The sequence below is a fragment of the Zootoca vivipara genome, chromosome 1, assembly GCF_963506605.1.
Source record: "Zootoca vivipara chromosome 1, rZooViv1.1, whole genome shotgun sequence".
NCBI classification, from domain to species: Eukaryota; Metazoa; Chordata; class Lepidosauria; order Squamata; family Lacertidae; genus Zootoca; species Zootoca vivipara.
In genome coordinates this window covers 61,812,964-61,826,329 of record NC_083276.1, presented here as the reverse complement: position 1 = coordinate 61,826,329, position 13,366 = coordinate 61,812,964, and the positions used below count along the sequence as shown (strand labels likewise).

At 42.9% G+C, this 13,366-nt stretch overlaps 1 protein-coding gene across 1 annotated transcript in view; it reads left to right on the top strand.

The window, feature by feature from the left end:
* The window catches only part of LGR4 (leucine rich repeat containing G protein-coupled receptor 4), an 88,893-nt gene extending 75,612 nt beyond the window's left edge, over positions 1-13,281 (top strand). The window contains exons 15-18 of the mRNA XM_035117726.2: positions 1,030-1,155; positions 2,738-2,850; positions 3,553-3,633; positions 6,266-13,281. Of these exons, the coding sequence (XP_034973617.1) occupies positions 1,030-1,155; positions 2,738-2,850; positions 3,553-3,633; positions 6,266-7,542 (1,597 nt within the window). The 3' untranslated portion in view covers positions 7,543-13,281. The remainder of the gene's footprint in view (positions 1-1,029; positions 1,156-2,737; positions 2,851-3,552; positions 3,634-6,265) is intronic.
* Positions 13,282-13,366: the final 85 nt, after the last annotated feature.

Here is a 13,366-nt window from a genome sequence, read left to right as displayed (position 1 = left end):
AATAGACACTGATGGACCTTTCCATGAATTTGTCTAATCTCCATTGCAAGCAATTGAAGCTGGTGGCCATCACAACATCTTCTGGCAGCAAATTCCATAAATGATTTGCTATGAGAAATACTTCATTTTGTCTGGTGGGAGTTTCAGGATGATATTCTTCATTGGGTGACCCAAGTTTCAGTATGATGAGAAGGGAGAAAAATGTCTGCCTCCACATCATGCTTAATTTACTTCTGTTGTGCTCCTCCCCTTATGCTGCTACTCCTAGTCTTTCTGTCTTCTGTTAGTGACTACTGCATCTAGACAAATACCTGCATCAGGCAGCTGTGCTTTGCTAGGCTGGCAACTAGGTTTGGCCTTATAACAGCCATGTCCTTTTGAAATAGCACAGATATTTAAAAGCCAGCTTCCAGATTTGTCTGAAGATGATGATGGCTGGGTCAACTTCTGTTGACATTTGGAAAATCTAGAAAATGGTGCAACAAAGGGAAGAGCATTGTATCTCAAAGGAGGAGACCCAGCTTCAATTCCCCACTCAGACATGAAGCTTACTGGGTGATCTTGGGCAGATATCCATTTTTTTATTACTACAACATTTATATCCCACCTTTTCTCTAAGGACCTCAAGGTGCTGTACTTTTCTCCTCATCAGTCTATCTTCACAACACCCATGAAGGGTAGGCTAGGCTAGGCTAGGAAACTGTAGGATTTTGAACCCTAGTCTCCCAGGTCATACACTATAAGCACTATACCACATTGCCTCTGCCCCTCTCATCATCTCTCAGTTGCACTTGCTTCTCAGGATTGTTATGGGCTATCATCACTTATGATACCCTAAGGCTGTTTTTGGAGGAAGGGAATATTGATTGTACAATACTGCTTAGAGATCCAGCGGCAGAGTGTTCCACTCATTCGGCGAGCAAAATGGCTGGATGTCTTTTTAATTTTAGATTCGCATATTCCACTACATATTTAAAATTTATGTGGTCTATTTTCCCCTCACACTTGGTTTTTCTGTCCTCCTTTTAGAGATTTAAGTTTCAATGCATTGACTTCATTTCCAACTGGAGGCCTGGCTGGGTTAAACCAGCTTAAACTTGTAGGCAATACAGAACTGAAAGAAGCTTTGGTGGCAAAGGACTTTGTAAAACTCAGGTAAGTCAGTAACTGGATCAATAAACCCTGGATTAATATTACTGCCCCAAAATAAAGTCAATCCAGCTGGCAATTGCTCTTGCATTTTTCATTAATAGGACTGTGTGGTAAACCAAATAAATTTAACTTCCATGTGGAAAACTATGGCTTATATATGATGACTAAATCCAGTGCTCACCTGGAGCAAAGATCTTTGTCCAATCTGCCATTATAGGAAGCTCTACTGCAAGCTACAAATCTACACTGGGCCTACCCACCTCTTTAGACTTTCATCAGAACGAATTGCCCATCATTGCTTTACACAAAAAAAACCACTGTTTTTTAAAAAATCTCTTCAGCTGCTCTTTTTTCCTTTACACCCTTTTTCAGGCCCCTGTTTTTTCTTAAACCATTTTGTTCTAGTATTTTAGAAGAATGGCTGGCTGTAAATATTGAACATTGACATTTGCACACCATAGATTTGTGGATGTAAGCACAATTATTGGAGGTGGTGAGGTTACATTATTTGTCAAATAAAGGAAGTAGTTTCAAAGCCCATTGTTTTTGCTTGGTGAGCAGCCTGTGTACCAGCCTAATACATGAAGATAATCAGGAAAAAAATAATTAATTAATTAAAAAAGTGTCCAGTAGCACCATAGAGACCAACTAAGTTTGTTCTGAGTATAAGCTTTCGTGTGCATGCACACTTCTATAATCAGAATACATATTGCTCTTAGTTCTTCCTTGACTGAGGTTAGGTTGGTAGAGATGAGGAGCAGAATTCTTGGTAGTTACACCCTCCTTTTAGAAGTCCCTTATCAGAGAAGTCTACCAGGCTTGGTTTTTCCACATCTTCTAAAAATTACTGAATGCTAGCAGGCATTCTGAGAGCAAGGCACATGCCTTTAAGATAATCTAGCATCTCCCCAGCGCCCCATCAATAGCAGTTTTATAGTTTTTATGGCGGTATATAGCTTTAGTGGCAATATTTTTAAATATTTTAATTAATTTGTATTTTTATTTGGCATTAACTTGATAGCTGCAAGCAACTTTTTAAAATATGTCAGGACCCTTCATCTAGATACATGAATCTTACTGGCACATCCTTAAATTGGATGAGAGACAGGGGCAATGCAGGAAATCCAGACAGGCAAGCCAGGAGGATTTCATATAAACAAAATTAACAATGAGGATGACAGGCGTGTGCTTAGTGCTGTGTTTGCCTGGGAATTCACTTGCGCAACAGTGCTGCTCTCCAGGCAGCTTGATGAATGTTCATTTCAGCATGCACAGGTAATAACACGATCACTCGTAACATCTTGCTTGCCTTAAGATGACAACATTTTAACATAATGTTGGACTACAACCAGAGAAACGTCTTGGATCAGAGCTCATAGAAAATGAATTCTACAGAACTTTCGTAATCTATCTCTCTAATATAATACATATTCTTTGGGAAATCTTATAATTAGCTTTAATCTGAAGCTCGTCTTCCTTAGAAGGTATTTTGAAAAGGAAAGCAGTCTCTAGCTCTGAGAGATGTTGTTTTAGAAACAAAAAAGAAAAACAAATGTCAATTAAGAATTCCTGCTTGTATTTTCAGATCTCTTTCTGTTCCATATGCTTACCAATGCTGTGCTTTCTGGGGCTGTGACTCTTATTTAAATGCTAACACAGAAGATTCCAGTCACCAAGATTCAGTTGCACATGAGCGAGGTGAGTCCTCCAATATAGTAATAGTGTGTGAAAATGGTTCAAATTATAGTGGGATTTAATGTTGCTAAGAGGAATATGTTTAGGGAAGCTTTTAATGTTTAATAGATTGTTGTATTTTACAATTGTATTTTAATGTTCTGTTGGAAGCCGCCCAGAGTGGCTGGGGAAACGGCTGGGGAAACCTAGCCAGATGGGCGGGGTATAAATAATAAATAAGTAGTAGTATGGTGGTAGTAGTAGTAGTAGTAGTAGTAGTAGTAGTAGTAGTAGTATTTCAGTTTGCACAATTCCCACAGGGAGCTTTCAACCTGCTCCAGTCTTCAAGGCTGGTGGGGATCAACATGGTTTATCCAATCATCACATCTTGCCTGCCACGATTTGGGTGTTTATGAGTGTGATATTTCCTTCCTCCGCTCCCAGCACCAAAGCATGAACACAAAACTCCTCAGTCATTCCATGATCTTCTGTGCTTCAAACTATGGGGAAGCATCCATTACATTACTTAATGAGAATTTGGAGTGCCACCTAAGAGGATTTTGCAGGCTTTCTCCCCACCCACAAGTAGACTTGTTTAAGCTATTTTAATTTAATATGAAGCAAAAGTGTCAATTACAGGAATGTATTTTTAAGAGTCTAACAACCACCCAGTGGTTTCCTAGTTTAGTATTTATCTAGGCCTAATCACCTGCCTCTTTAATCCAGGTGCACCGGAAGCAGATTACTTAAGCAGCGATAAGAATGAAGAACTTGGTCAGACAATAATTCACTGTACCCCCACAACAGGTAACTGGACTGCTCCCTACCTTACATTTATCATCTGAATGTTTTCATTAAAGGTAGACAGAATTCACCAGTCTGGTAAACAATCTACTAATTGTGGTGAAATAATTCAGAAAAGCTCTTCCTCCTCTTGTGTTGTGCACTGCTGTTGTGCGCTGCTGTGTTACTATTTATTGTTTTGTGATTTTATCTTACGATTTTAGCACCAATTATGCTTGTTTAAATTGAGGCACTTTTGTAGCCCTCCTTAGGACCTTTGGGCGAAGGGCAGGCTTATAAGTACAATAAATAACATTGGGGATTCGGAATAACAAATAAATAAATGCACCATGACACTTTTGCAGGGTGTTGGAGAAGGCTATCATTGATGGTTGTTTTCTGAGCTTAAAGGTAAAAGATAAAGGGATCCCTGACCATTAGGTCCAGTTGCGGACAACTCTGGGGTTGCAGCGCTCATCTCACTTTACTGGCCAAGGGAGCCAGCATACAGCTTCCGAGTCATGTGGCCAGCATCACTAAGCCGCTTCTGGCAAGCCAGAGCAGCACATGGAAACGCCATTTAACTTCCCGCCAGAGCGGTACCTATTTATCTACTCGCACTGTGTGCTTTTGAACTGCTAGCTTGGCAGCAGCAGGGACCAAGCAGCAGGAGCTCACTCCATCGTGGGGATTTGAACCACCGACCTTCTGATCGGAAAGCCCTAGGCTCTGTGGTTTAACCCACAGCACCACCTGCACCACTAAGCTTACGATTCCTTAAACATGTCTGCACCACTCAGCTTGATTCCTTAAACATGTCTGCAGCTTGATTCCCTTTGTTTTCTACCTATTGGCATCTGTGTCCTGATTGGTATAGTGTCCTGATCAAGGGAAGAAATATTCTGCCTTGGTCAGACCACATCTAGAGTCCAGTTGTGGGCACAATTTAAGGAGGATATTGATAAGCTGGAACCGTGTGCAGTGGAGAGCAACCAAGATGATCAGGGGTCTGGAAACCAGGCCTTATGAGGAACAGTTGAGGGAAGTGGGTATGTTTAACCTGGATGAGAGGAGACTGAGAGGAGGTACCGTGTTTCTCACATTTTAAGGCGTCCCTATAAAATAAGACATGGCACGATTTCCTGGAGGCAATAAAATATAAGGCATCCCCCAAAAATAAGACATGCTGAGTGGGAGCAGTGGTGGGAGCAGGTCTGCATGGCGCTTTTGCAGCGTGCGCCTCGCCGAGCGCTGCTGTTTCTCCCGGGTCCCGCTCAGTCGGGACTCTGCGCGGTGCGCGCTACTGTCCTTGCCGGCTCCCGCTGAGTCGGGGCTCGGCACAGCGCACGCAGCTGTCTTTGCCGGCTCTTTCTTGAATGAATCCCCCACCCCGAATTCGACCAAGCCCAGAACAGCCTGCCAATCACACCAACGTGCAACCAACGTCGCTTGCTCCCAGCGGCCGTGAAGGGGCGGGGCTCCGCTCGTGAGCAGGCCGGGGGGAGGGTGAGAGCAGAAGCGGCCATTGGGTGAGAGGCGTTTCGCGCCTGAAATGGCCGCCGCCGCCGAACAATGGACGAGCCTATGGCGGGAGCAGGGCCCACCGCGGCCGGTCCTGTCGCCATGGGTGGGGAAAACGAGGCTGAAAGCCGGCAAGGCCCCGCGGACCAGGCCGACGGAGAGTCGCGGCTCAACCTGTTGGACACTTGCGGGGTGTGCGGCCAGAACATCCAGAGCCGGCGGCCCAAGCTGCTGCCGTGCCTCCACTCGTTCTGTGTGCGCTGCCTACCCCCTCCGCATCGCTACCTCATGCTGCCGCCTTCCGCTGCACCTTCGCCGGGCGCTGGCGGCCCCAAAGACCCGCCGCTGCCTCCGCCGTTGCCTTTGCTTCAGCCTTCCCCGGCCCCCTCGTCGCCCGTCGCCACGCCGCTGCACTGCAACCCGGGTAAGGAAGCCCGCGCGGCGGCCGTGTAACGACTGGGGGGTGAGGAGGAGAAGAGCTCGTAGTTATCTCAGAGAGGGAGAGCCCCGACCCAGCGGGAGCCGGCAAGGGCAGCAGCGCACGCCGCACCGAGCCCGACCCAGCAAAACTCTGAAAGCTTAATACCAGTAAAAAATTAAAAAGCTTAACAAAAAAATAAGACATCCCCTGAAAATAAGCCATGGCAGGTTTTTTTGGAGTAAAAATAAATATAAGACATGACTTAAAATGTGAGAAACACGGTATGATCACCATCTTCAAATATCTAAAGGGCTGTCACATGGAGGGTGGAGCCAAGCTTGTTTTCTCCTGCTCTGGAGGGTACGAGTCAAACCAATGGATTCAAGTTACAAGAGATTCCGACTGAATATCAGGAGAGACTTTTTGGCAGTATGAGCTGTTTCACAGTGGAACAGACTCCCATGAGATGTAGTGGACTGTTACTTGGAGGTTTTTAAGAAGAGGTTGGATGGCCATCTGTCATGGATGGCCTTTAGTTGAGATTTCTGCATTGTGGGGGGAGGTTGGACTAGATGACCCTTGGGGTCCCTTCCAACTTAACAATTCTATGATTGTATGATTCTAACTAATGCCTATCTTACAATAGTGTTCAAATATGTTAGCATTGACAATCTGGTATTTCTCACCATATTTTTTTCTTTGCTTTTTTTTAAGGTGCTTTCAAGCCCTGTGAATACTTACTGGGAAGCTGGATGATCCGCCTTACAGTCTGGTTTATTTTTTTGGTTGCCTTGTTCTTCAACATGCTTGTCATGTTAACTATATTTGCTCCTTGTACTTCACTGCCTTCCTCCAAACTGTTCATAGGCTTGATTTCTGTCTCTAACTTATTTATGGGGGTCTACACTGGCATATTAACTTTCCTGGATGCAGTTTCTTGGGGAAGGTTTGCTGAATTTGGTATCTGGTGGGAGACTGGCAGTGGTTGTAAAGTTGCTGGGTTTCTGGCCATCTTCTCTTCAGAAAGTGCCATTTTTTCCCTGATGCTAGCAGCCATTGAGCGGAGCTTATCTGCAAAGGAAATAATTAAAAAGGGTAAAAGCAATAATCAGAAACAATTTCGAATTGCAGCTATTTTTGCTTTCCTGGGTGCACTTGTAGCAGGATGCTTACCACTTTTCCATAAGGGAGAGTATTCTGCATCACCTCTCTGCCTGCCCTTTCCCACTGGAGAAACTCCTTCCCTAGGGTTCACCGTTACATTAGTGCTCCTAAACTCATTAGCCTTCTTGCTCATGGCTATTATTTATATCAAACTTTACTGCAACTTGGAAAAGGAAGACCTCTCTGAGAACTCACAGGCTAACATGATTAAACATGTTGCTTGGCTAATCTTCACCAACTGCATCTTTTTTTGCCCGGTTGCATTTTTCTCCTTTGCTCCGCTCATCACTGCAATTTCTATTAGCCCTGAAATCATGAAGTCTGTCACTCTAATATTTTTCCCTTTACCTGCTTGTTTGAACCCAGTCTTGTACATCTTCTTCAATCCCAAATTTAAAGAAGATTGGAAATTACTGAGATGGCACATCACCAAGAAAAGTGGGACTGGAACAATTGCTGTCAATACTCAAGGTGGCTGTGGGGCGCAGGATTTTTACTATGACTGTGGCATGTACACACATCTGCAGGGCAACCTTACCATGTGCGAATGTTGTGAATCACTACTTATATCAAAGCCTGTGCCATGCAAACACTTAATAAAATCCCACAGTTGTCCAGCTCTGACAGTAGTGCCTTGCCAAAGGCCAGATGGCTATTGGTCAGATTGTGGTACCCAGTCTGCTCATTCTGATTACGCTGATGAAGAGGACTCTTTTGTGTCGGACAGTTCAGATCAAGTACAGGCCTGTGGACGTGCCTGTTTCTATCAAAGCAGAGGTTTCCCATTGGTTCGTTATGCCTACAACATCCCAAGGATTAAAGACTGAAAGACTTTACTGCAAAGCATGTGATTAAAGAGGAGGAAGTGTGATGCTTCAAAGACCATGGCTGTTCTGACCTTTTACCTGGATGCACTTTTATAACCATCACCTGATGTTAGTTAAAAATAAGGGATATAGGTAGTGAATGTCTTGAACAATGTATTTTAAATAAGAGCTGTTGCTCTTAATGTAAATAATTGGAAAACCAAAATTTATAATCCCATTGTTTTTTACTCTTTTTTCCAAGCAATTATGTATTACATTCTTAGGCTATTTTTCCATTTTGTTATCCAGTTGTAACTTACTGCTCCTGTTGTGATGTGAATTCTGCCAACTTTTCTAGTTAAGCACAATACAACAGAAAGCAGTTAACACACACACACACACACACACACACACACACACACACACACACACATGTTTAAATGTGACTTTATTATAGCAAGGGAAAAATTGTTGCTAACTTTTGTATAGCATTTCTGACTGAATCTCAGGACATTTTACTGCAGGGCCAAAAGAAGAGAGTACTCTTCCCAAATGCAACTGTGAGACAAATACGGGAAAAAACATGCTATGTTTTCATAATTTAACCTGTAGCTAACTTTGTCTGGAATGAAAACGTTTATTTCAGTAAAATACTTTAAACCCCTCTTAATAGAATCTGAACAGTTTGGTTGAATCGCCTTTCAGCTCAGATACTGCTTGATAGCAAATGAGAACTTTGGGCTTTTGCATGCTGGACAAGCGTCAACATGAGTTTTGCCAAATTTGTGCTGTGTGGTCTCAAAGGGCTAGATCCAAACTTCACTGTCCACAGATAGAAAGGCTGCTTGCATACACAGGCAGCTTTTTATCCAAGAGTGCTCCACTGGTAAAGGCAGTTTTTGCAGATTTCTCCCCTCCACCTGCAGCCCCCAGTGCCAGCTTCCACACTATTCTGAAGGATCCCCTAACCCTTGGCAATACTGTGGAATGTATTGCAGGGGGATGGGGGGGGGAATTGGCAAATGTCACCCCCTCCATACACCCCTTGCCCCAAATGCTGTCGGGAGCATCCCCTGAGCATATCTCTGTTCAGAGGTTGCTTTTGCCATTGCTCTGACCCTACAACCTCTAGGGTTAATATAAAGGTAAAGGTAAAGGGGCCCCTGACCATCAGGTCCAGTCGTGTCCGACTCTGGGGTTGCGGCGCTCATCTCGCTCTAAAGGCCGAGGGAGCCGGCGTTTGTCCGCAGACAGCTTCCGGGTCATGTGGCCAGCGTGACAAAGCTGCTTCTGGCGAACCAGAGCAGCGCATGGAAACGCCGTTTACCTTCCCGCCAGAGCGGTCCCTATTTATCTACTTGCACTTTGATGTGCTTTCGAACTGCTAGGTGGGCAGGAGCTGGGACCGAGCAACGGGAGCTCACACCGTTGCAGGGATTCGAACCGCTGACCTTCTGATCAGCAAGCCCTAGACTCTGTGGTTTACCCACAGCGCCACCTGGGTTAATATAGCACTTATCAAAAGTTGTGGAATAGTCTACATACATAATTGGGGTTGCCTAATGCACACCCAGAGTATTTTTGACATAGAAGACAACAGGATAACCACTATCACCTGAAAGAACCTCAGTTTTGGGATTTTGCCATTTGTCTCGAGAGAGAAATAATGTGTGATATGAACAGCCATTGAAAGGTAGAAATGAACATGCTCTTCAGGAAGGGAAATGTTGTTTGGGGTGAAATCACAGTACATAGTACTTTGCAATACTAATAAGGTTATTTGGAGTAAAATATTGGGATGTTCACAAACTTTGAAACAAGGCATGTAATGAGGCCCACAACGCTAGGAATTTCTGCTTTGATGCTATTTTACGGTAATGTGGAAATAGATTGTCTTGCCTTAAAGTGGGAGAGGGGCATGGCAAGTTGAATAATTGCATCTTTAGATGTGAGGCCCTGATTGTTTCATAATTATAAGGAGCGATCCTTGATATATGCCCTTAAACTGAAGTCTGAGCAGCATAATATGAATGCATAATCAAACTAAATCTTACATTTTTTTGAAGAAAATGTTAAGTTGATCGCAATTCCACTGCCATACCAGTAATTCTGGAATAATTTTTACTAAATGATTAAAACTAGATTGCAGTTAGGAAAATTAAACTGTACATAATGTGCATAAAAAGTCTTTTCTTTGTATTGTAAATTATTTGATAGAACACATGATGGGAAACATGGCTTCAGTGCATTTTGTTAATTAAGGCTACCTCCTAAAATATAACAGCTGCCAGTAGCAGAATGTTTAAATTGTGGTTTATATACTTTTTTGCATTGTAAATAAACATTGGTTGTACATTGTTGTTGTAATAAAACCAGAAGCTTTGTATATCGAAATTATTTAGCTTGTACAAAATATGGGATGCTATCAATTTATATACTGTAATTTTTGTAAGCCTAAATCATTCATAGTAAAATCAAAGAAAATCAAAAAGCAAGAGAGAAGTATCCTAGAGTTTTGTGTGTTTATACTTTACACCTCTCAAATTCAACTTACAGGTTTAAAATGAAAATTCCTGCTGGAAATATTTAATTTATGATGTGCATGAGTAGTACTAACTTTATAATGTTGCTATTGTTAAGAAACAAACAAAACTTGCCCACAGATGCCAAAATTGACCAGTGTGATAAATATTCACCCTAACCCAGAGTTCTGTCTGTGCTAAGATGCATAGAATTTAAATGTTTGCTTTCTGGGGTAGTTCTGTATATTTGGTGCATGCAGAACTGCTATCTCTATTAGAGTGAATGGGGAAGCCTGTTTTGTGCAATAGCTCTACATGTGTGTGGAATTCTCTTCTATGTGCAAGAATTAGTTTCTGCTACAGAAAAGTTGCATTTGAAAATAATACTGCCAACTGAAATGAGGCTCAGTTGTGTAACGGCCAAATTTAAATTCTTAAAACTTAAGAATGTTGCTATTGGTTAAGAAACAGGATGTTCTGAATGTTGGAATCTTTTAAAAGGTATTTTATTAAACACACACACATATACACTGAGTATGTTGCTGAAAAGTACTTTTGTGGAATTCATGAGTTACAACTGTTTATGCCAGTGATGTTCATGTGAAAAGAAATCAGTTTCTTAATCAGTATTTGGCAAATTGCATATTTTGGATTATAGGTAGGCATTCTGCATTTCAAAGGAAACTCTAAATTTCACAAAATACGTACATAGAAACATATTTGTAAAACAGGGCTATTTATAAATGTGTCTACATTAATAGGCTATTTCATAAAACTTGTTTCAAAATAGAGTTCCCTCAACTATTATTGAAAAATTTGCTTTAAGTAGCTGTTGTTACACAGAGAAAATGTTAAAATGACATTTTCACGGTCTCACATTTTATATTTATAACATTTTAAAAACAAAATTCTCTTGTATGCTCTGATCTTGAAGGCTTTAGTTGTTGTCACTGAAAATAGCTGAGATCACAAGTACCGTAACTTCTCAAGGACTTTAAATGTTTAAAAAATGGTTCACCAGGATCTTGTCATATTCTCTCCTACGTACGTATGTAGAAAGACTTTTTTACTGGGTTGTAATCACATTGTTGCATAATGGATGGTTAGATGTTCTGTGAATGAAATCCTTAACAACAGTTTTCTCAACAGCACTTTAAAATGTTTCTGCTTGTATATTGATACACTACAGGTTGCACTGCTTAAAGGAACAGGCTTTTCATGGTTCCCATAACAAGGCAGTGCATAATGTTAAAACTACAATCCACTCAAAACAAATGTTGCAATCAATTGAGTTCCATTTTAATAAGTAAAGGAAGTGAAATCATTGTGGAATAATAGGATGATCATATGGGCAATTTGTGTATAACAAGAGTTTATCCACTTATCAGATTTTAATATAAGAAATGATGCTTATGATCATCAAAATAGTGCATATGACAAAATGAAGGGAGGATTTGCAGGGCACGTTGTTGCATGGGTGGTGCCAGTGGGGGCAGGGGGCAAGCACCCGCAAACAAGAAGCTTGCCCATCCCATTTCTAGACTCATGTCATTAACATATGTTGGGATAGCTCACTTGGTAGAGCAGAGCCATCTTTCCTATTGGAATTACTGGCATGTTGCACCAAGGCGCTGGCCTCTCAGGGGCGCCCCAGCGAGTGGGGGAGCTGCGCAGCTTTGCCGGTGGCCTCCCCTTTCCCTGCACGCCTGTCAGCTGTGCCCGTCAACCATATGGTTGGTGGGCATGCAGCTTGCCTCCCAAGCGTCTGTGGAAGGGGAGAGCGATCCCTGCAGAGGCTTCGGATGGAAGCTGCGCCCCGCCAACTATATGACTGGCGGGTGTGCAGCTTCCTTCTCAAGCCTCTGCGAGAGGAGAGCAATCCCCGCAGAGGCTTGGGAAAAGGTCAACAACTCTGTGAAACCGGGGGGGGGGGGCACCGGAGGGATCTTTGCACCACGGGACCAGATATGCTTAAGACAGCCCTGGTAGAGCATGTAACTCAGTCTCAGGGTCTTGGGTTTGAACCCCATGTTGGGCCAAAGATTCCTGTATTGCAGGGGGTTGGACTAGGATGACCCTCGTGGTCCCTTTCACCTCTTACAAATCTGATTCTAAATACACTGGCTATTTTTCTTTTGGATATCTTAACATGTGGGACACAACTTGCCCACCTAGAAATATACTTTTACTTCTGTGTGCCACCATGGGTGGGTTTTTTTTAGTTTTAGTTTTGCACTACATCTGCCTTCCATACACTGCCATAGATATCTGCTTCCCTCTATCACTGCACTTGTGTAGTCTTGAATGGGGTCTGAACATGCTTGGAGAGGGCATAGCAGCTGCCTAGCAGTATGACTTCCTGTCTTAGTAAATGGTCAGACCAGGGCCACAACACTGGCAGAATAGCTAGTTCCCATATTGCATCCTTTTCCATTTGCTTGCTTTATTTCTAGCATTTAAAGCTCATTTTACATGTGACACGGACTGTGTAATAAAACTTACCCATGCAGCCTTTTACTCAGCTTCTTACTTGTTCAACGGAGATCTCCAATAGGTCCCGTATACATCATTATTACTGCAGAGGATTATGGCCTAGGCCAGTGGCATGATGGTGGGTTAAGTCATACCCAAGGTTACCAGACATCCCGTTTCCCAGGGATCAGTCCCCATACAAAATCCACTGAAGTTGAAAAGTGTCCCCGGATTCATTGAAAAAATCTGGTAACCTTACCCTAAGCTACTGAAAGTAATGGGGCCCTGTATATATGTCCAGCTGTCGTTTGTCAACAACAAATTGTCGCTGTTTTTTGTGTTGAATATATGCCATTTGCACATAACAAACAGGAGCCTACACAACACAACACAACACAAAACACTTGCTGTATGTAGGTTTTATTCTATTTGTTTTTTATCTTACATTTTGAAAACGTACGACCAGTCTGTTTTTCCCTTTACATTTTCTGAGGGCCCCCAAGAGAGTGGGGCCCTAAGCTATAGCTTGTTTAGTTTATAGTAAATAAGCTTAATCACTTTAATGCGCTGCTGGTGGCTTGTCCACCGGGACAGGAGGCAGCCCGACACGCGCTGCTTTTGGTTCCGCATACTCCGAACCCTCAGCCCTCCTACTAAAAAGAGCTGCTCGGGTCGAGGCCGGGCCCTCGCCGACACCAGGCCCGCGCGTGGCTGAGGGCGGGGGCGTTTCTGAAGGAACAAACTATAGTGACGGAGGCGGCGGGCATTGTTGAGGTAATTCAATCAAACGACGTGGGGCGGGGCTGTGGAGGGGAGGCCGTTTTTGTGTTTCGTTTTGTTTTAGTAATTTC